Source organism: Coregonus lavaretus (assembly GCF_964263955.1).
Source record: "Coregonus lavaretus genome assembly, chromosome: 27".
NCBI classification, from domain to species: domain Eukaryota; kingdom Metazoa; phylum Chordata; class Actinopteri; order Salmoniformes; family Salmonidae; genus Coregonus; species Coregonus lavaretus.
In genome coordinates, this window is record NC_140014.1 from 21,848,046 (window position 1) to 21,872,314 (window position 24,269).

General features: G+C 45.1%; 1 protein-coding gene across 1 annotated transcript in view; it reads right to left on the bottom strand.

Moving 5' to 3' along the window:
• Positions 1-15,446: 15,446 nt before the first annotated feature.
• ift43 (intraflagellar transport 43 homolog (Chlamydomonas)) overlaps positions 15,447-24,269 on the bottom strand; it is a 34,350-nt gene continuing 25,527 nt past the window's right edge. Inside the window, exons 6-9 of the mRNA XM_084143669.1 lie at positions 23,045-23,117; positions 16,305-16,380; positions 16,051-16,113; positions 15,447-15,743 (exon numbers count right to left, since the gene is read on the bottom strand). Coding sequence (XP_083999795.1) covers positions 15,633-15,743; positions 16,051-16,113; positions 16,305-16,380; positions 23,045-23,117 — 323 coding nt within the window. The 3' untranslated portion in view covers positions 15,447-15,632. The remainder of the gene's footprint in view (positions 15,744-16,050; positions 16,114-16,304; positions 16,381-23,044; positions 23,118-24,269) is intronic.

Here is a 24,269-nt window from a genome sequence, read left to right on the forward strand (position 1 = left end):
CATCAAAAGAAACATAAAATTCAACATACCAATTAGGATCTGGCTAAAAATACTTGAATCAGTTGTAGAACCCATTGCCCTTAATGGTTGTGATGTCTGGGGTCTGCTCACCAACCAAGATGTCACAAAATGGGACAAACACCAAATTGAGACTCTGCATGCAGAATTCTGCAAAAATATCCTCTGTGTACAACGTAAAACACCAAATAATGCATGCAGAGCAGAATTAGGCCGATACCCGCTAATTATCCAAATCTAGAAAATAGCCGTTAAATTCTACAACCACCTAAAAGGAAGCGATTCCCAAACCTTCCATTACAAAGCCATTACCTACAGAGAGATGAACCTGGAGAAGAGTCCCCTGAGCAAGCTGGTCCTGGGGCTCTGTTCACAAACACAAACAGACCCCACAGAGTCCCAGGACAGCAACACAATTTGACCCAACCAAATCATGAGAAAACAAAAAGATAATTACTTGACACATGGAAAGAATTTACAAAATAACAGAGCAAACTAGAATGCTATTTGGCCCTAAACAGAGAGTACACAGTGGCAGAATACCTGACCACTGTGACTGACCCAAAATTAAGGAAACCTTTGACTATGTACAGACTCAGTGAGCATAGCCTTGCTATTGAGAAAGGCCGCCGTAGGCAGACCTGGCTCTCAAGAGAAGACAGGCTATGTGCACACTGCCCACACAATGAGGTGGAAACTGAGCTGCACTAACTTCCTGCCAAATGTATGACCATATTAGAGACACATATTTCCCTCAGATTACACAGACCCACAAAGAATTCAAAAACAAATCAAATTTGGATAAACTCCCATATCTATTGGGTGAAATACCACAGTGTGCAATCACAGCAGCAAGATTTGTGACCTGTTGCCACAAGAAAAGGGCAACCAGTGAAGAACAAACACCATTGTAAATACAACCTATATTTATGTTTATTTATTTTCCTTTTTGTACTTTAACTATTTGCATAATATGACATTTGAAATGTCTTTATTCTTTTTGGAACTTTTGTGAATGTATTGTTTTTTTATTATTTAAACGTTTTTTTATTATTTATTTCCCTTTTTTGTAAATATATTTCACTTGCTTTGGCAATGTAAACATATGTTTCCCATGCCAATAAAGCCCTTGAATTGAATTGAATTGAGAGAGAGACAGAGACAGAGAGACAGAGATGAGCTCTGTGGAGTAGCTGATCTCCGATCCCTTGCACTTAATATGTATGTCTGTTTTTGTGGCTATCCTATTTCAGGACCTCGCCTCACTGTGGAGCGATTGAATGACAGAAATGACCTGTTTGGAAAGCACCAGTCTGACCACGCGCCATTTGATTCATGCATGTTTTTGTTTTCTCTCCTGGCTTTGTGGACTCTGTTTTTCTTCTGTAACTTGACTCACTAAACCTGAGGAGGGTGATTCTTACCTGAGGGACTCAGGCCAGGGGTCAGTCGGTTACTGATTGAGAGTTAGCTCAGAGTCTTGTTGGTTTGTAACGTTTCTGGACCAGGGGTCCACCACATAGTCACCCTGTGGGCTTCGCATTGACTTAAAGACAATCTTACCACTACAATCTCACCACCACAATTCCATTCTTTCCCAACACTAAATGAGATTGAAAGTTCCCCTGCACACTTTCCTGGGGCTGTCAAATGAGCCGATGCTCATCTGCTCTAATACATCACAGCCTTTTATATGGATTAGGATCAGGGAGGCTCCCCTCCCCTCTCCTCACCAGCCCCCCACTGGGACCCAGCGTGATTGATAACAACATCCAGGCAGGGACTGATTCATACTGGTACCCATTTGGAGAATGGGGTGAGGCAGAGACCACTGACTCCTGTCCTGGTGCCTACCACAGCTCCACTGGAGAACATGACATCAGCCTGTTAAATACACAGCAGCAACATGCTGACACAATGGAGCATTCTGAAGACAATCTCAACAAGGTTTTCATTCATAAAGTATGCTTTCACAGCCATTGATAAATCGTATTTACCGGATGCTGATATTTAAAAAATATATATGTTTAGTATAAGGACAGCCAAGTAAAGGTAATCATCTTAGAACACAGACAACATGATATGCCCATTTTAAAATCACAAGTAAAATATATGCCTGTGTCCATGCTCCACTCTAAAGGAAATGTAGACATCTAAACTATTCTTCCTGATTAGCTGCTCTCTTTCCTTTGGAGGTCCAGTGCTAGGATTTGTATTGAGGGGAATCCTGAACCAGTTTTGAGTACAGTATTGTTAGCATGTGGTGGTGGTGCCAAGCTAATGACCACTTGGCACATAGACAGCTATCCATCCCAATCTCTGTCACACTAATCCAATTAATGCGACCTGCTTGGCATCAGAGAGACTCATCTGTCTTTACTGTTCATTAACAGACCTCCTCTTGGACTAAACCCATTCACATTCCTGATCTGGATTTCCTGAAAGGGAACACTAGAATATAAACCCCCAATCTAATCTGAAGACTCAATAGAAGGGATGGATACACACACATCATAAGATATTCTACATAAAGCTAAAAACCACATTCACTTCACTAAAGGTAAAACTGAAAATAATTTCTGGACAGTTACAGTACATGTTCCTTCAGACCAGTACAGGAAGATCTTCACTCAAACAAACCTAATCCCTCCATGTGACGAGCAGCAGGAGCAGCAGCATGTCAGTGAGTCTGGAAGTGATAAGTATATCAGTTGCGACTGTCATGAGTAAAAGTGTGTGAAGCGATGTAATCATGACAGTCACAGGGCTGAGGACCTAATCCTGGCCTAGTATCACTGGAAGCACAGCTATTGACCATGCTACGATAGGAGGCTGTGGATAAACAGACCTGTCCAATCACACACAGGCTACGTGCACGCACGCATGCACACACACACACACACACACACACACACACACACACACACATATATATATATATATATATATATATATATACACACACACACACACACACATACACACCAGCTAGTTCCATCATACATTACATCCATCCCTGAATCCAGATCCGGATGACAGGAAATCATGCTCACTTTCTCATAAATCCAACTGTCTCTCTTAATCTAGACACTGTCAAACATCCAACTGTCTCTTTGAATATGCTCCATTCAAATACCATGCAAAAGCTCTTCTGTAGATTTCCCCCATATCCTATTCAAAAATATATCAGAATACTTGCATTCGCGTCAAATCCTACGCATTTCTACCACACCATCTCAGTGTTGTCCCAAGCTGAGTGGCTATATGGGATCCCCCCTCTCTCCTCTCCTCTCTCTCAGGCTGTGACAGGGACTTTATGTCTGGGGGTGGAATGATAATAATGTTTCTAATCTTGTTACATTGCACACAGAATTGTGTTCCATGTTAATGATGAACTGGCCCCCTCTCGGCCCTGCCGATCTGCTTACTTTCAATTTGTGTACTGTCATCTCCCCGCGACGCTGCTGAAATTGATGCACCCTCTTCCTTTTAATTAAATCAAACCCAGTCGGGGGCCGGGCAGGTGGGGGGCCTACGCCCATACATACGTCAAAAAGACCTGCCTGACTTCACGCCAAACCTGAGTGCTGGTTAAAACTCTGGTTTGGGTTTGGTAATCCATTAGCTAGTGTGGACTTCACTCTTCTCTCTAAGTGTGTTTTGCATGATTATTATTACAGTGTCTTTGAGGCAGACAGGACATTCAGCATACTGTAGCTTACCATAGAGGTGTAACCAACTGATTCCATGAAAATTCATTGAAAACATAGCATGGGCACGGGATGTCAACGGGATACATTGGCTTGCCTATTACCTTTCTTGGTCTTTCCCAATCAGCCAAAAAAAGTAATAGCTTGTTGGTTGGGTAATGAAAATCTAAACTTTCTTTAATCTGGATTATGCAGGCTACATCACACAATACAATAGTCATAGAATAATTGATGGCAGCTGAAACAATCCAGTTTCCCAATCTCAAATCAGACATTTTGGAGTTCTATGGACACTGCTCCTGCTCTACAAAATCACTGCTAGAAAAATAGTCCCTCCAACCTGCCTTGTAGCATACACAGGTACAGTGGAATGTTGGAGCCAGCCAGAGCATAAAAAAGGGAAGTGTAAAATTCCCACATATTATAGAGAGGATAATTGGATTCTGAGTTTTGTCCTGTACGGTGGGGCTGTGGGCGGTGGCACTCCTGAAGCTGTGACATTATCAATGTAACATAACCTGAAGGCTGCGGTGCTGTGGCGCAGGTCCGCCCGGTATGGCCCGTCCTCCAGGTTCCACATCACTGCCTGCTTGGCTATTCATCCTGTGGACCCTGCAAATTAAATTATGGGAGGAAGAGCAAAGGACATTCTTTGGGAATTAATCCTATTTATGCCTAAACCCACTTCAAAATGTTATAGTGAGGCATTCTTAAGATGTAAGGTGCATTTACAATTAGACAAGGCATTGGGAGGATTGGAGCACACAGTATGGCTGTTTCTTGGTAAGCAGGGTAGATGTGAGAGATGTAGCAGAGTGTCTGGAAATAATCAAACAGATGGATAAACACTGAACAAATAAAGACATACAACATGTACTGACTTCACACTCAAACAATCTGAAAGAAAGTATTCCACCTGGTGTCCTGTAGGCCAGGGTTTCCCAAACTCAGTCCTGGGGTCTCCCCTTGGGTGCACGTTTTGTTTTTTGCCCTAACACTACACAGCTGATTCAAATAATCAAAGCTTGATGATGAGTTGGTTATTTGAATCAGCTGTGTAGTGCTAGGGCAAAAACCAAGGACTGAGTTTGGGAAACCCTGTTGTAGGCAACGTTCATTTGGGACTGTATCTACACCTGTTTGAACAGTTAGAAATTGATGCTTTGTCTTCTCCAAATGTAGGCCTACACCTAATTAAATTCTAAATGTTTTCAAATATGATTCTTTTTGAAAACGTGTTTTCAAAGGATAGTCATCTCAAATATTCAAATGAACTCAAATGAGCATTTCGATCATGCCTCTATGTTTTAACACACACACACACCTCAGTTCTGTCAGAGCAAAATATTGCCCTCTACAATAATAAACATTTTGTTTTTGTTTTTATGTCTAGGCCTACCTTCAACTCTAATAACCTTCTTCCTTGATCAGAAAAGGTGTGAGAATTGTTGTTGATATTTATGGATTTTTTTTCCAATGTAAATTCATTAGATCTAGTCTACAGTAGAGGCACTATGATGTGAAGGCATCCCAAAGTAATCAAATGACCGCGCAACACATCAACAAGCACTGGCTCAAGCACTGGCTCGACACCGAGCTTCGTTTTAGCGTCTGAAATATGTTTTTAATTAAATAATATAAGAAAATAATATACATAGATTTGATTTGTTTAGCCTAGGTTTTTTATTTGTTTAGCCTATAATTGTATTTTTGTATAAAGTGTTCATGTATACATTTGTTCAAACTTCTGTCGTTCTAAGAATAACATTGTTGTTTTGGTGAAAATAAAACAATAATTCTAAAAAAGTTCCTCGGTCTCAATGGGCCTGTAGTTTGCTAACGTTTTTATAACGCATCATTTTACAGCGCATAGCAGTATCCTAGCTGGTGGCCATAGACAATCCACCTGGCTGTCACTACGAAACAGCGCTGGCTGTATATAGGCAATGTCAATGCATGGACTTCCATGCGTTCAAATTAAACACACTGTCAAAAAAAAAGTAGAGCCTAAACGGTCACAACTGTACCTTTTGTTGAAATAATATAAATAATTGTATTTAGGCCAGCTGTGGAAATCTGACAAAATATTACATTTTGAATAAAGGCTACTGAACATAAGTAAATGTGTGCAGTTTCGGCATTATTTTTTGAATACATTTGGCCATGCAAATTATAGAATTACAATAATATGACTATTACAGTAGGCCTAATCATTTAAATCTGAAGATGAATGAAGAATAAGAGCACTGCTAAAGTTGCAGGATTTACCTGTCATTTTTCAAAGAAAACCCCAATCTAACTTGTAATTATTTAATCAGAATGTATTAAATCCTAATCAGCCAATTTATGTCAAAACACAATAAATATACTGTTACAACAAAACGATTAAACTGAAGCCACAAATAGGCTACCGATTTTTACATGCCTCTGCGTTATATGAAGTGAACCACAGTAAGGCAGAGCGTCTTCTGACCCTCTCGGAATTGCAGATAAACACTGCCCCCTGCTGATCAATACAAATGCAAGGAGGATTCAAAAATGGATGTAAACAAATCTGAAAGAGACCATTTGCACATTATTTTATTCAAACATAATTCAAGAGCATATACCCAGTATGATTTTCGCTATAAATCTCATTGTTGTTTGTGTAACAACGATATGACTACAACATACATTTCTGCCCGTCCATAAAACTAAAACATTCTTTGATGGGGCTTATATACTGACATATTACTATTACCTGTCCCACAAACCTGGAGTTGTATATTGTAAAAGATAAGATGCGGTATAAGCCTATTGTCAACAGTGAGAGGTTGAATATCAGGTATCATTGTATTTAACATTTTTTTTTATTCCAAAACATTTATATATAAAAATCATGTTAGACTAGAAAAGAGGACTACAAGATAAACACAAACATACTATATACACGTTCCAGTGGCCATAATGGTCCTATAGCCTGATTACCTGAATGGTCCTTCATTGTCCTCCTCATCAAGAGCAGCACAGACCCCAGCCAGAGCTAAGAGGCCACACTCTCTCTCTGTGTGTGTGTGTGTTTGTGTGTGTGTGTGTGTGTGTGTGTGTGTGTGTGTGTGTGTGTGTGTGTGTGTGTGTGTGTGTCTGCGTGTGTGTCTCTTTTCCCTGGTTACACACCATCTCCCCCACCCACTGCAAACACATACAAGATGCACAGGAAAGAGGATATTGACACACACGCATGAAAGCACACACACACACACACACACACACACACACACACACACAGACACACACACACACACACACACACACAGACGCAGACACACACACACACACACACACACAGAGAGAGAGAGATGCACGCACGTGTACAAACAAACAATAAAACACACACACACCAGAAGAGGCTGGTGGGAGGAGCTATAGGAGGACAGGGTCATTGTAATGGCTGTAATGGAATAAATGGAACGGTATCAAACACATCAAACATATGGAAACCACACATTTGACTCCATTTATTCCATTCCAGCCATTACAATGAACCCGTCCTCCTATAGCTCCTCCCACCAACCTCCTCACACACACACACACAAACCCACATACACACACAAACCTACAGTTGAACACTCCTCAGTCAGACCCACAGCTCCTGCTTCGCCCTGCCATTATCCCCTCCTCTACCCCAAACACACAGTTTTAATTTCAAAGCTCTGATTAGCTGATGATTGCATGACAGCCGCCGACCAGGTTCCCTTTTCGACCGGCTCCCAGACTGCAACTCAATCATGCCCAATTAGTGGGTCCCCAAACACTCTCTCTTATTAGAGGACTCATAATCGACTCATTGTGTCCTGATTTGGCAAATAAATCACTCTGGGGGCTTCTCTCTCTCTCTCACTCTCTCTCTCTCCCTCCCTCTATCATTCCCCCACCTCTCCCACTATGTCTTTCACTGTCTCCCCCTCTTTACCTTGTCCAGGGGTACAGCGAACGTTTTCAAGCAAGCTTTTCATTGGAGCTGACAGTTTGAGCTACTCTGCTGGACTCCTATTTTATTCCCCCAGAAGAATAAAGAATAATTTAGCAGCTAAGGCAATGCAGCCAGCATGCGGGTGTCCTTGTCCTACAAGGTTAAGAATCCATTCCGTCTGAGCAAGAAAGGAGTGAATTAAAATAAATGACGGCAAGATATTTATTGCGAGTTTGTAGATGAAGCTAAGTCATTCCAGTGGACCAGCGAGGGCTGGGCTACCAATGGCTCTGCGTCACTGCATGACCTGTTAGATCTTTCTGCGTGGGACAAAGGAATAACGGTCAATGTCACATTACGCCTCTCCTGCTTTTATATATTTATTTATTTAATATATATAAATGCACGTGTTGCTGTGGATGTTAGGGGGTAGACATCAAATGAGATAGCGAGGCATTTGAAATGATCTAGTGCTGGATGCTAAAAATATTTGTGATTTGATCGAAAGAGGAGATCCTGAGAAATGTAAGCTTGGTAGAAAGACAGCACTGGCGGCTGGCATAGACAATGAGATATAGAATGAAGGGGACGGATGGGATACAAGAGGACAAACAGTTACCTTGATATTGTCCTTGAATGTGGAGACACCAAACTCAAAGCCACTGCTTTAGTCCAGTATCTGTAATTTAACAAATATGATAAATGTTCATGTTCAGGAACAAGGAGACTCAGGTTGGTTGGGAGGGGGTGTGGCCCCTTGACACTGTCAGTTCATACAACATTCCAGAGACTCCCAGCAGACATCTATATACAGTATGTTAGCCCCAGATCTCAGCACAAGGGTATAACAGCCTAATTAATTAAGTGGACTGAGATGAAGTAGCTTCGTCGTAGTAAAAAGACCTCCTGTGCCAAGGATTACAATAAGGTCTTCAGTATTTCCACACAGTGATCATGTGCTATGTTCACAGATAGTTGTGTTCTGTATATCATTGAGCTTCACAGGCTATGTGGGGTGTACTGGGTTGAGCTCCAGGGGCTTGAGGAGCAGGCAGGAGGTCTATGAAGTGACAGACTTAGAGGGAACCGTCAGACTCTGAACCCCATCCTACAAAGTGGAGTCAGCGGTCTCCCACTGTGATTCTGAGCCTGGTTATTGGGCTCAAACGGCTTCTGCCAGTACGGTGGATTTGAGCATGCCCAGTGGGCTCTCAGAGGGGTCTGTGAAGTAACCTCTGGATTGTAGGTACCACCTCAGAGACAGACAGTACAGTAGCCCCCAACAGGGTGTAGCTGGAGGGCTGTGCATATTCAGATGTCCCTCGCATACCTTAACATGATGATTGTGTGAGCTGCCTTTACTCTCCAAATCACACAGCAGAACACAGTCCTCATCATACTATAACCACTTGACTCTTTGGCATGTGTGTCTCCCTTAACTTTGAACCAACTAATTCCCCCCAAACTCTCTCTCTCTCCTTCATGCTTTACCTAGTAGTGTGTGTGGACTGAGGCTGTGTATGTGTGTGTGGTGGTCATTAGTCTCTGTATAAAAGGTAAAAGGAAACGTCCTGGCCAGCTGGCATGTGGCATGGGGTGCAGCGCGGTGTGGTCTGCCACTGTGAGACCCCCACGGCAGAATCACTGAGGCCTGGTGCCCCCCTCCCACGACGGGCCGCTGAGACCACCATAGGCTCTCAGCAGATGGAGCCTCCAGCTCTCCTCTCTCTCCTCTCTTCCACAGAAAGGCAAGGAGAATGGGGCTAGCACTATCCTAACTAACCCCCGTCACAAATGCCAGAAGAAGCCTGGGCCTCCAGTGGAGCCCTGCTGGGGAGGTGCTGGGCTGCAGCAGGTGTGATCTCAGCCCCACTCTCTCCCCCCTGTCAGCACCTCAGTGGTGGAGCCCACACTCTGCACTCTCTTCCTGTCCTCGCTCCTCCTCACTTAGACACCGTCTGTGCTGAGGTAACAGGACCACATCCTCCCCCTCGCTAACCAAAGACATGTCCACTACACTACAGTACATTTCACATCTCTTTAGATCCAGATTTTCGGACAAAGCAGGCTTTATCGTGAACGGGAGCAGACTGAGACCAGAAATTGGCTCTGGCAAATTTTTTCCCCTTGAGGCCCCCACACCAGCCCATTTTATTCCTTGAGGCCCCCATTTTTAGCCAGATAATGACACTTTTGTGCAAAAAAAACCCATGTTAGACAGGCCCACTAGGCAAAGAATGGACCAGCCCTTCTGGCATTTGCCAGATATGCCAGATGGCCAGTCCGCCCCTGACAATGAAAGAAGAGAGGTTACTGACAGATGACTCTGACTGACTCTGGCTGTGGACTGAATTGGATATAATACATGAAGCATGAGGTATGGCAAATAATATGAAGTACCAAGATCAAAGTACAATAACCAAAATATATTTTTTTGCCCCTTTGAGGGCAAACTGTCTGCCTGTTGACTCAGGTGTTTTCCACTGCTGGTGATGATAAGCTCTCTAGCTGACCTCGCCACCACCACGGGGCCCAGCCCACACTACCACTCTCCCTTCCATCAGCCCCTTCTTTATCGCCAACAGCTACAAGACAAACAGGTTCTGCTGCAGGTCACACATGGCTGCAGCCAGTGTTCTCAGTGATGGAGAGGGTTTATAGGGGGGTGCCGTCGAACCACGCGGCTGAGTCGCCCACCTTGACCTGTCCCTGTCTACAAGGCCTCAGTGAACCTGTCCCCTGCCCCCCGGTCCCCCCAGCGCCCCGGCCTCTCTGACCGCCGCTGAGTTATTATCATAATTTCCCAGAGAGGCATTGTGGGGCCTCCACAACGAGTGTCGCCCATGTTTTACAGAATGTTTTGTGTTTTATTGCCTTTAAGTCACTCGTAGGCCAGTAGAGAGGGCCCACAATGATAAGAAAACCACTCATGTGAAAAATGAAGGGCCTCATGTCCTGGACTGAGAGGAGAAGAGAGGAAATAATAAAATACATGACAAATGTGGACCCTGACTGTAATTGATGTTCCCCTCCAACCCCAACCCATTCCCCAACCCCAACCCCCTCTCTAACCCCAACCCAATCCCAATCCCCAACCCCAACCCCAACATCCTCTCTAACCCCAACCCAATCCCCAACCCCAACCCCAACCTCCTCTCTAACCCCAACCCAATCCCCAACCCCAACCTCCTCTCTAACCCCAACCCCCAACCCCAACCTCCCTCCAACCCCAACCCATTCCCCAACCCCAAACTCCTCTCTAACCCCAACCCAATCCCCAACCCCAACCCCAACCCCAACCTCCTATCTAACCCCAACCCAATCCCCAACCCCAACCTCCCCTCCAACCCATTCCCCAACCCCAACCCCAACCTCCCCTCCAACCCATTCCCCAACCCCAACCCCAACCTCCCCTCCAACCCCAACCCATTCCCCAACCCACCCTCCAACCCCAACTCCAACCTCCCCTCCAACCCCAACACATTCCCCAATCCCCCCTCCAACCCCAACCCGTTCCCCAACCCCAACCTCCCCTCCAACCCCAACCCCAACTCCAACCCCAACCCCCCCTCCAACCCCAACCCATTCCCCAACCCCAACCCATTCCCCAACCCCAACCTCCCCTCTAACCCCAACCCAATCCCCAACAGCAACCCCAACCCCAACCTCCCCTCCAACCCCAACTCATTCCCCAACCCCAACCTCCCCTCCAACCCATTCCCCAACCCCAACCCATTCCCCAACCCCAACCTCCCCTCCAACCCCAACCCATTCCCTAACCCCAACCTCCCCTCCAACCCCAACCCATTCTCCAACCCCAACCCATTCCCCAACCCCAACCTCCACTCCAACCCCAACCCATTCTCCAACCCCAACCCCAACCTCCCCTCCAACCCCAACCCATTCCCCAACCCCAACCCATTCCCCAACCTCCCCTCCAACCCCAACCCATTCCCCAACCCCAACCTCCCCTCCAACTCCAACCCATTCCCCAACCTCCCCTCCAACCCCAACCCATTATCCAACCCCAACCTCCCCTCCAACCCCAACCTCCCCTCCAACCCATTCCCCAAAAATATGAGGAGAAAGAGAAAATAACCATAATGAATTCAGCCAATCTCCGCGTTACAAAAAGGACAGCGGCTTTTTTCTCATTTGGTTTGTACTTGAAAAAAACTCCCATAAACGCCACCCGCCCCTCTCACTCCCCCTCCCACTCCCGACTCCCAAGCCCTTTGACAACATGACACCTGTAAAATGCCCAGGGGCATTCCAAGCTGCCACCGTCCCAGTCATTTAATGTCCAAGCCCACCTGGGGTAAACAAAAAAGGACCAAGAGCGATAGAATATTAACAAAAGCAGGGAAAAAACATCACTGTCGAAACTGAAAACACCAACTCAGACAACTTTGGACTCTTAAATGTAAAGCCTTTGTCTCTAATGTGGTCAGGAGAGCCCCTCCCCCCCACAGGCCCCTGTGGTTCCGCAGGATAAAGGTGCAGCATATCTCATGGAAAATAAAACATCTGTTTAATCTATTACTTTCAAATGCAAATCCCCTTTTGATCAAAGAATGATATTGATCTGCCTGCCTCAGTTCTATGACAGGGATTTATCTTTCAAACTTGAAATATCATCCAGTCTTTGTGGCAAATTAATACATGGGCTAAACAGCTCTCCTTTTTCAAGTCATTTTCAAAGTGCACTGAAACCATTTGAATATGTTTGCACATGCATTTATTTCAACCATATAAAATATAAATTCAGCTTGCCCATGTAAACAAGCAGAACACAATGTTTCATCCTACATAGAGAGGCCTACAAAGCTTAATAATGAACAGACCCAGGGTCTGATGATTTATTTACTGCATCTCTGGAATAATCAAACCAGATCACTCATCAGAGATGCTGGACATCCAGGCTTGGCTTGGTTCATGGCACCTGACTCAGCTTGTAAAGCCCTGATCAGGCCAGTGACTGACTGAAGACCTGTGACAGGCCAGGCGCCTGGCCCCTGGTGGAACGAGCAGGTCAGGTCTTAATATCCCGTGAGCTTTGGCATGTCTGTCCTCACCCGTCACTCTGTGTGTGAGGGGCCCTGGCTGAAGGCCCTGGCTATCTTCACATCTCCTCATTTTCTTAACACTTTAATTACACATCAACATATTGCTTTTGGGCCATATGGAAGGCAGATATTGAGACCAGATAAGATGTATAAACTTCAGTCAACACCACAGCATATTAGGGGGAGTTGGAAGCCTATTACCTCTATTCCTTCTTCCAATTAGCGCCCTGTATCAAAATACATTAAGACAAGCCCATCAACCCAGAGCAGGAAAATACATTTTTTAGGAGGCCTTGGTCCGGTTTTATTAAAATGGTATTACTTCCCCCGTTTGTTTCTGAAAAGTCATTTCCACACAGGGATCCAATAATAACCCATATAAAGGACGCAGTAAACTCAGCGGCCTGAGAACTGGTCCTAGTCCGCTGGCCCAGATTGGACTCTCAAGGTTCTAGATGGACTTCAAATATGAGAAAACGTCCATAAAAAATAACCAGTAATAATTCACATGAGAAGCAAGTCTACTAAATAAATACCGGATGAGAACGTCACTTTTACATAAAAACTGATGCATATTTACATTTTATATGGGATCCTGACAGTGAGTTCAAACTAACAGTTCTTTATTTACCCCCCCCCCCAAAAAAAAATAAAAAAATAAACAGTTATTTATTCCACTCAGCTGAATAAGGATATCATATTCCACATTAAATACTGTATTTTTTTCTGTACTAATGAGGTCAGAGGATCCCACTACAAAATAAATCACTGTTACCAAAAGATGACCTCAACCCAAATGAGACCTAATCCTCCTAAAATAGCTCCCTACGTTCGATCAGAGGCACACAAAGAAGTCTCTGCTCACCTCTCCGTGACACAGTGTTCATCTGTAGCTAAATACATCTACACTGTGAGGAGCTCTAGGAGCAAGGGCCATCTCTCTTCGTAGAAATAACGTATGTGTTACAGTTGGTTTGACGTGATTAAATTCAGTGCGCCCAGCTACTGAGAGGTCATTCTGAGCCTTGCTGCAGCATCAGGATATAAGAGAGCGGAAGAGAGATGGAGAGAAAGAGAGAGGGAGGGGGAGCACGAGAGCGGAAAGAGGAGAGGATGAGGGACAGAGAGAGGTCACTTTGAGGAGCTGAATGCAGGCACATGCCAAACAGTGTCTCCTCTCCCTCTCTAATCCCCACTATGATCCACTGGTGTTCCGGCCAATCGTCTGAGACAGGCCACAACCTGTGATCACTGCGCCCTAATCTGGGTCCTCCGCCCGTAAGCCGTCCACCTCAAACGCCAGCGGCCCGGCGCCAGCAGAGGACTGGCAGGCGCGGCCATCTCCAGAGAGACAGCTAGAGGTTGTCTCTACATGGCTGGGCACTTCGCAGCTCCGCGGGGGTGGGAGGAAGGGGCAACGCGGCAGCTGCTCGGGGCATATGGGCAGAATTCATTAAGGCTGGCTAAATAAGCCAATTGTGGAGAGACTGTAAGTGTGTGTAAGTGTTGGAGAGAGAGAGAGTGAGGGAAAGAGAGAGCGAGATAGAAGAGAGGGATGGAAGAGGGAGGAAGGCTGACCACTCGTTACAGTCATTCTGAACATCCCCTCCATCTGTAATACCCATGAAGACTGATTTGAGGCCTACCAAATGACTGGCTGAATGGTTATCTATGTGTGACTGGAGATAATTGAGCTGTGAGCTGCGTAGATTGTGTGTCCTCCAGGCCGTTGGCGTGTATCCCGAACTGTCACGAGACCTCGCTCTGCTTCAGGGAGAAATAAACCTAATCATAGTCTGTAAATGTTAAACCTGTTTTCCCAATAGCCTCCGTGTGGCTTTGGAGGCCTGCGTCTTTATTCACACACATGAACCAAAGACTAATCTAAGTGGAGATAAGGCATAAACACACACTGATACATACTAAACATTTGTGTGCAAACTATGACAGTGAGAGGATATTAGCTATAAATGATTCCATCTTTACATATAAAAAGGTAAAGAGCAGAGGACATACTCCACTGATGGCTTCTTCGCTACCAATAATCTGTATTATGTTGAATTGGACTCATGTTCATGCCCATAGGCATATATAGTATTACCGCCTCTCCTAAGGCCCTGTTGTTTGGGTTTGATGCATGGTTGTTATGTAAGTTTGGAGAGAGCATGTACCTGGACACCTCCAGCCATCTGCCAAGGAGGAAGATTTCTTCCTTATATAATGTATGCTAATCCCCCAGGTGTAAATAGGAAGTGTGTTAAATGCATTTGAGATAATAGTGAAGAAGGGGGCCGCATTTGTCGAAGAGCTGGAAGATAAAGTCAATGGCAGAGTCAATAACAATAAGGTTGTGGGCTTTAATGAAGAATGTTAATTTGACCACAATGAAGTGGATTTCAGCTTAGGTGATTATCAACCTTGGACTTGTATCTGACTGAGGTTGTAGGGGGGTAGATAATGCAGGCGGAAGACGAGAGGGCATTTTGATCTGTATCAGATAATTTAGGCATTCAGCATTTTTAAACAAAAGTGAGTTGTCTTTTAGCAGTTTTGGTAGATTCAAACAGATGGCACTGCAGTGAAAAACCACACACGTCGTTAAACTTCTATGTCTTACTATGTCTTAGAGGAGATAATTAATTTGCAACCTACTATAAAAATTACAGCAATTCATTTCACAATAAATATACCAAAACATTTGGTTTGTTTAAATTTATTAGAAAAAATAAATACATTTTGCACTGAATTTGGAATATGAACAACAATATGAGGCAAGCTACGTATATTTGATGGTCCCTATGTTTCGACGGAGCATTGACATGCACCCACCCAGGTCCCAGAGGGGGTGTCCTGGTCCACCCTATCCCATCCTAGGGAGGCTCGTCATCATAACACAGACAGCGGAACCTGCTCCTCCTTCTCTCCTTGATCCCATTCCGTCAGCAGCTCTGAGGACACCTCTGTAAACAGATGATCCCAGTCCCAACCCACGTCCTCCTGAGAGAGAGAGAGAGAGAGAGAGAGAGAGAGAGAGCGATAAGAGGGGAAAAGAGGGAGGAAGAGCAGATGTAGAAGAAGAGAGAGAAAGAAGAAATAGAGGAAAATAATTGAGGGGGAGAAGGAGAGCAACACAGAGCGAACATCCCAGGGAAGGTGAGAGAACGATAGTACAGCGTGTTAATGCACACATCATAAATCTTGATTAGCTGGGAGGCTGGGAGGCGACCTCCCCTGGTGCTTCAGAAACAGCTGGACACCCCCTCACAGGGAACACAGCAGCTATATTTACGAAAAACTCACTCACCTCCCTCACCTCCTGCTCCGGAGCTAAAACCTTGGTGAGGATCTTCAAGTCAATCTCCCCATCCTAGGGAGAGGCAGATACCTTATGAGAACACCCTGAGCTTGCAGAAACACACTCCTCAGACAGAGGGGATTGATATTGGATGTATCCTAAAATGACCTCCTTAAAAGGGAGGCTAGGTAATCTATTACAAAAAAAAAAAAAGAGCAGTTGAAACCTGGCTGTGTGTGTGGGGCCCATATGAGTTGTCTTACCAGGGTCTGGAAGGCAGAGTACTTCATGAGGTCGTTGTCCAGATCTCTGTATGTCATTACCCGGTTCACCTGGATGCTGGGGAGAAGGACAAACACTAAGTAAACAAAAATCCCATAGTAGATTTGCTATACTAAATGTTGACATGCTTTTCCTCATTAGCCTGATTAGAGGCTGTCTATTCAAATACAGTAGTCAATACCTGCATCAGTTAGATATCACCAGACCAATCGACAAACTGTATAATAGTACAGTACAACTTGCAAGTATCACTCTGTGAGACAGATAGCTTCTCAGAAGTTTAGGGTAGTGCTCACAGGGCACGGAGAGTTCATTAAAGAACAGAGAGATCAGGAGATGGGCTCCAAGTGGTAACCGCCTCAAATTGAAACCCAGCTGCTTATCTGTAGTCGGAATTAAGAGGAGGGCTCTGAAAGTGACCAGGACCTAGCAGTGCATGCCAGTCCTACTTACTGCACATTACACGCTACATTGCCCCCTCAAGAAGTTCAATGTGGATATTATCTCACACAGAGAGCGGGCCCCAGCCTAATAACCCCCCGCCGCTGTCATAGCCGCACTACATAGCGGATACATGTCGGCGTGTCTCTCACCGCCCTGTAAATCAAAAGGCCCCGTTAGTAAGGGCCCCGCTAACAGCCGTGCATAAATCACACCTCAACTGTTATTTTGCATAACGGCCCAATATGCCAAGACGATACCTTCAATACCATGATGAGAGGAGGCAAGGTAATCAATCAATTTCAATTTTATTTTATATAGCCCTTCTTACATCAGCTAATATCTCGAAGTGCTGTACAGAAACCCAGCCTAAAACCCCAAACAGCTAGTAATGCAGGTGTAGAAGCACGGTGGCTAGGAAAAACTCCCTAGAAAGGCGAAAACCTAGGAAGAAACCTAGAGAGGAACCAGGCTATGAGGGGTGGCCAGTCCTCTTCTGGCTGTGCCGGGTGGAGATTATAACAGAACCATGCCAAGATGTTCAAAAATGTTCATAAGTGACAAGCATGGTCAAATAATAATCAGGAATAAATCTCAGTTGGCTTTTCATAGCCGATCATTAAGAGTTTAAAACAGCAGGTCTGGGACAGGTAGGGGTTCCATAACCGCAGGCAGAACAGTTGAAACTGGAATAGCAGCAAGGCCAGGCGGACTGGGGACAGCAAGGAGTCACCACGGCCGGTAGTCCCGACGTATGGTCCTAGGGCTCAGGTCTCTCAGTTGGCTTTTCATAGCCGATCATTAAGAGTTGAAAACAGCAGGTCTGGGACAGGTAGGGGTTTCGTAGCCGCAGGCAGAACAGTTGAAACTGGAATAGCAGCAAGGCCAGGCGGACTGGGGACAGCAAGGTGTCATCATGCCCGGTAGTCCTGACGTATGGTCCTAGGGCTCAGGTTCTCAGAGAGAAAGAGAGAACGAGAGAATTAGAGAGAGCATACTTAAATTCACACAGGACACTGGATAAGACAGGAGAAGTACTCCAGGTATAACCAACTAACCCCAGCCCCCCAACACATAAACTACTGCAGCATAAATACTGGAGGCTGAGACAGGAGCGGTCCGGAGACACTGTGGCCCCATCCGAAGAAACCCCCGGACAGGGCCAAACAGGAAGGATATAACCCCACCCACTCCGCCAAAGCACAGCCCCCGCACCACTAGAGGGATATCCCCAACCACCAACTTACAATCCTGAGACAGGGCCGAGTATAGCCCACAGAGGTCTCCACCACAGCACAAACCAAGGGGGGGGCGCCAACCCAGACAGGAAGATCACGTCAGTAACTCAACCCACTCAAGTGACGCAACCCTCCCAGGGACGGCATGAAAGAGCACCAGCAAGCCAGTGACTCAGCCCCTGCAACAGGGTTAGAGGCAGAGAACCCCAGTGGAGAGGGGAACCGGCCTGGCAGAGACAGCAAGGGCTGTTCGTTGCTCCAGCCTTTCCGTTCACCTTCACACTCCTGGGCCAGACTACACTCAATCATATGACCTACTGAAGAGATAAGTCTTCAGTAAAGACTTAAAGGTTGAGACCGAGTCTGCGTCTCTCACATGGGTAGGCAGACTGTTCCATAAAAATGGAGATCTATAGGAGAAAGCCCTGCCTCCCGCTGTTTGCTTAGAAATTCTAGGGACAATTAGGAGGCCTGCGTCTTGTGACCGTAGCGTACGTATTGGTATGTACGGCAGGACCAACTCGGAAAGATAGGTAGGAGCAAGCCCATGTAACGCTTTATAGGTTAACAGTAAAACCTTGAAATCAGCCCTTGCCTTAACAGGAAGCCAGTGTAGGGAAGCTAGCACTGGAGTAATATGATCAAATTTCTTGGTTCTAGTCAGGATTCTAGCAGCCGTATTTAGCACTAACTGAAGTTTATTTAGTGCTTTATCCGGGTAGCCGGAAAATAGAGCATTGCAGTAGTCTAACCTAGAAGTAACAAATGCATGGATTAATTTTTCTGCATCATTTTTGGACAGAAAATTTCTGATTTTTGCAATGTTACGTAGATGGAAAAAAGCTGTCCTTGAAACAGTCTTGATATGTTCGTCAAAAGAGAGATCAGGGTCAAGAGTAACGCCAAGGTCCTTCACAGTTTTATTTGAGACGACTTTACAACCATCAAGATGAATTGTCAGATTTAACAGAAGATCTCTTTGTTTCTTGGGACCTAGAACAAGCATCTCTGTTTTGTCCGAGTTTAAAAGTAAAAAGTTTTCAGCCATCCACTTCCTTATGTCTGAAACACAGGCTTCTAGCGAGGGCAATTTTGGGGCTTCACCATGTTTCATTGAAATGTACAGCTGTGTGTCATCCGCATAGCAGTGAAAGTTAACATTATGTTTTCGAATAACATCCCCAAGAGGTAAAATATATAGTGAAAACAATAGTGGTCCTAAAACGGAACCTTGAGGAACACCGAAATGTACAGTTGATTTGTCGGAGGACAGACCATTCACAGAGACAAACTGATATCTTTCCGACAGGTAGGATCTAAACCAGGCCAGAACTTGTCCGTGTAGACCAATTTGGGTTTCCAGTCTCTCCAAAAGAATGTGGTGATCGATGGTGTCAAAGGCAGCACTAAGGTCTAGTAGCACGAGGACAGATGCAGAGCCTCGGTCTGACGCCATTAAAAGGTCATTTACCACCTTCACAAGTGCAGTCTCAGTGCTATGATGGGGTCTAAAACCAGACTGAAGCATTTCGTATACATTGTTTGTCTTCAGAAAGGCAGTGAGTTGCTGCGCAACAGCTTTTTCTAAAATTTTTGAGAGGAATGGAAGATTCGATATAGGCCGATAGTTTTTTATATTTTCCGGGTCAAGGTTTGGCTTTTTCAAGAGAGGCTTTATCACTGCCACTTTTAGTGAGTTTGGTACACATCCGGTGGATAGAGAGCTGTTTATTATGTTCAACATAGGAGGGCCAAGCACAGGAAGCAGCTCCTTCAGCAGTTTAGTAGGAATAGGATCCAGTATGCAGCTTGAAGGTTTAGAGGCCGTGATTATTTTCATCATTGTGTCAAGAGATATAGTACTAAAACACTTAAGTGTCTCTCCCGATCCCAGGCCCTCGCAGAGCTGTGCAGATCCAGGACAGCTAAGCCCTGGAGGAATACGCAGATTCAAAGAGGAGTCCGTGATTTGCTTTCTAATGGTCATGATCTTTTCCTCAAAGAAGTTCATGAATTTATCACTGCTGAAGTGAAAGCCATCCTCTCTTGGGGAATGCTGCTTTTTAGTTAGCTTTGCAACAGTATCAAAAAGAAATTTTGGATTGTTCTTATTTTCCTCGATTAAGTTGGAAAAGTAGGATGATCGAGCAGCAGTGAGGGCTCTTCGGTACTGCACGGTACTGTCTTTCCAAGCTAGTCGGAAGACTTCCAGTTTGGTGTGGCGCCATTTCCGTTCCAATTTCCTGGAAGCTTGCTTCAAAGCTCGGGTATTTTCTGTATACCAGGGAGCTAGTTTCTTATGACAAATGTTTTTCGTTTTTAGGGGTGCAACTGCATCTAGGGTATTGCGCAAGGTTAAATTGAGTTCCTCAGTTAAGTGGTTAACTGATTTTTGTCCTCTGACGTCCTTGGGTAGGCAGAAGGAGTCTGGAAGGGCATCAATGAATTTTTGTGTTGTTTGAGAATTTATAGCACGACTTTTGATGCTCCTTGGTTGGGGTCTGAGCAGATTATTTGTTGCGATTGCAAATGTAATAAAATGGTGGTCCGATAGTCCAGGATTTTGTGGAAAAACATTAAGATCTACAACATTTATTCCATGGGACAAAACTAGGTCCAGAGTATGACTGTGGCAGTGAGTAGGTCCAGAGACATGTTGGACAAAACCCACTGAGTCGATAATGGCTCCGAAAGACTTTTGGAGTGGGTCTGTGGACTTCTCCATGTGAATATTAAAATCACCAAAAATTAGAATATGATCTGCTATGACTACAAGGTCTGATAGGAATTCAGGAAACTCAGAGAGGAACGCTGTATATGGCCCAGGAGGCCTGTAAACAGTAGCTATAAAAAGTGATTGAGTAGGCTGCATAGATTTCATGACTAGAAGCTCAAAAGATGAAAACGCCATTTTTTTTTTTGTAAATTGAAATTTGCTATCGTAAATGTTAGCAACACCTCCGCCTTTGCGGGATGCACGGGGAATATGGTCACTAATGTAACCAGGAGGTGAGGCCTCATTTAACACAGCAAATTCATCAGGCTTAAGCCATGTTTCAGTCAGGCCAATCACATCAAGATTATGATCAGTGATTAGTTCATTGACTATGACTGCCTTTGAAGTGAGGGATCTAACATTAAGTAACCCTATTTTGAGATGTGAGGTATCACGATCTCTTTCAATAATGGCAGGAATGGAGGAGGTCTTTATCCTAATAAGATTGCTAGGGTGAACACCGCCATGTTTAGTTTTGCCCAACCTAGGTCGAGGCACAGACACAGTCTCAATGGGTATGGCTGAGCTGACTACACTGACTGTGCTATTGGCAGACTCCACTAAGCTGGCAGGTTGGCTAACAGCCTGCTGCCTGGCCTGCACCCTATTTCACTGTGGGGCTAGAGGAGTTAGAGCCCTATCTATGTTGGTAGATAAGAGGAGAGCACCCCTCCAGCTAGGATGGAGTCAGTCACTCCTCAGCAGGTCAGGCTTGGTCCTGTTTGTGGGTGAGTCCCAGAAAGAGGGCCAATTATCCACAAATGTTATCTTTTGGGAGGGGCAGAAAACAGTTTTCAACCAGCGATTAAGTGCTGAGACTCTGCTGTAGAGCTCGTCACTTCCCCTAACTGGGAGGGGGCCAGAGACAATTACTCGATGCCGACACATCTTTCTAGCTGATTTACACGCTGAAGCTATGTTGCACTTGGTGACCTCTGACTGTTTCATCCTAACATCGTTGGTGCCGACGTGGATAACAATATCTCTATACTCTCTACACTCGCCAGTTTTAGCTTTAGTCAGCACCATCTTTAGATTAGCCTTAACGTCGGTAGCCCTGCCCCCTGGTAAACAGTGTATGATCGCTGGGTGATTCGTTTTAAGTCTAATACTGCGGGTAATGGAGTCGCCAATGACTAGGGTTTTCAATTTGTCAGAGCTAATGGTGGGAGCCTTCGGCGTCTCAGACCCCGTAACGGGAGGAGTAGAGACTAGAGAAGACTCAGACTCAGACTCCGACTCGCTACATAATGGGGAAAACCGGTTGAAGGTTTCTGTCGGCTGAATGAGCGACACCGGTTGAGCATTCCAACAGTATTTCCCTCCAGAAGCCATGAGAAAGTTGTCCGGCTGCGGGGACTGTGCGGGGGGATTTATACTAACGTTACTGTCTGTACTTACTGGTGGCACAGACGCTGTTTCTTCCTTTCCTACACTGATATTACCCTTGCCTAACGATTGCGTCTGAAGCTGGGCTTGTAGCACAGCTATTCTCGCCGTAAGGCGATCGTTCTCCTGTATATTATGAGTACAGCGACTGCAATTAGAAGACATCATGTTAATGTTACTACTTAGCTTCGGCTGTTGAAGATGTTGATGAACCATGTCCAGATAAAGCGTCCGGAGTGAAAAAGTTGAATAAGGGAAAAAAGTTGCGATGGAAAAAAGGAAAATAACGTAAAGTTGGCAGCTAAAACGCACAGGAAAATGACTCTTCTGTCTCGGGATAAACGTCCGGGGTGAAAAAGTTTAACGAAAAAAGATGAGTGAGGACAAAACTAAAAAGTTGGTAAATTTGTTGAACACAGAGATTGATTAAACGTTTATTAAAAGTAAAACGTGAATAGTTTGGCAGGTAGCCAAGTAGCAACAAACAGCACAGCAGCACGGAGACAATGCGGAAGCGAGACGGAAGTCACGTGAGCGAGACGTAACAGTCAAGTCACCATCTAAGACCGGTGTATTATTATCTTTAACTCTCCTTGATGTTAAAATGTAGGCCAGGTAATGTACATGGCTCTGAGGATGGGCTGTGTCTGTAACCCTCCAGAGGTATCTCAACTCAGCTGTCAGGTCCTATTAGGTCACTTCAGAGACATGAACAGTTATGCAGCCAGAGACAGTGTGTGTGAGGGTGAGCAGGCATGTCTGTATTCACAAGACAGACCAAAAGGATACACTTCATCAACTCTGAAAATGGAGTGATGGGATGCCAGTTAGAGTAACTGGGGTCAACTAAAGGGGAGTGTGATGCTGTTTACAGTACCTTGGAGGAGCAGCAACTTGCATGGTAAGGTCTTCCTCTTGTACTTCCTCAAGGTCTGGGATCACTGGTATATCTAAAACACAACATACATCCAGGACATATCAATATCTCATCAATGTCACCCTCTCCATTATTTAGTCACTCAATCTCTACATCTAAAGTGTTAACTGAGATGCAATAGTGGACAATCACATTAAAAACTGGACATATATTACAGAAACACTCATTTCAAAGATACAGTCTGCTTTGTGTTTGGTATGATAGTTTGTGTGTGTTTGTGTGTGTATGTGTATGTGTATGTGTGAGTGTCCCTGAGAGTAAATTGGCACCTGATTCATCCCCTCCCTCTCCCTCTCTCTCCCTACATCCTCCGTAGAGCTGCCCTGTCACAATAGCCAGGCGGCCATGAATATTCAGGAGGCCAGGCAGCAGCTCTTCCTGCTGCGAGAGGGGCGCTGGCCAGGGGCTCCCCGGAAAGCACCCCCCGCTACCCCAGCATTTGGGCCCTGTCAGTGCCGCCCACCCCCAGGACCCGTGGTGGCCGGCAGGCCGACCTCCGTGACCACTCTGCCACTCGGACCGGGGCGGCATCCAGCCTTTTGCAAGAGTATTTGCTGTCGGGCCCATCTGTGTGGGGTCGGAAGTCACGGTGCGGCCTGGCAGGGGCTGCGGTGCCAGGAGCCGCCAGCCCGCTGCTCAAACAGTGGGAACTCACTTTAATTGGCAAAACGCAACAGGACAGAGGATGGCTCCGCTCCCAAGAAGGACAGGGCGAACTTTTACAGCATTTCAGATGGACTTTTGTTAGAGTGGGAGAAGGGAGGGGGGAGTCAGACAGACAGACTGTGAGGAAATGTTGAAGACACTTAAATGTACCTGTATAATTCATATGAAATTAATACATTCATTATGCCATGTTAGAAACAAACATGACAACATATGAAATAGATGAACTACAAGTATATTACATCATCTTTGAGGGAAGGTAGGTCTCCCCTACTTACACAACTGAAAACGATAAATTCATACCTGTGTAAACTTTGCAATTAAGAGCTTTGCCTGTCATCATCAAAGTCACAGAAATCTATCTAATCCTTGTTTCCATGTAACAACTCTAAATGAGCAAAAAACCCACGTGCACTCAGAGGAGGTCTGATTTTCTGTTGTTTTGCTTCTTTTTTCGATACTGGTTTTGGTTGAAGGCAATTGAAAAGTGCAGCTACAT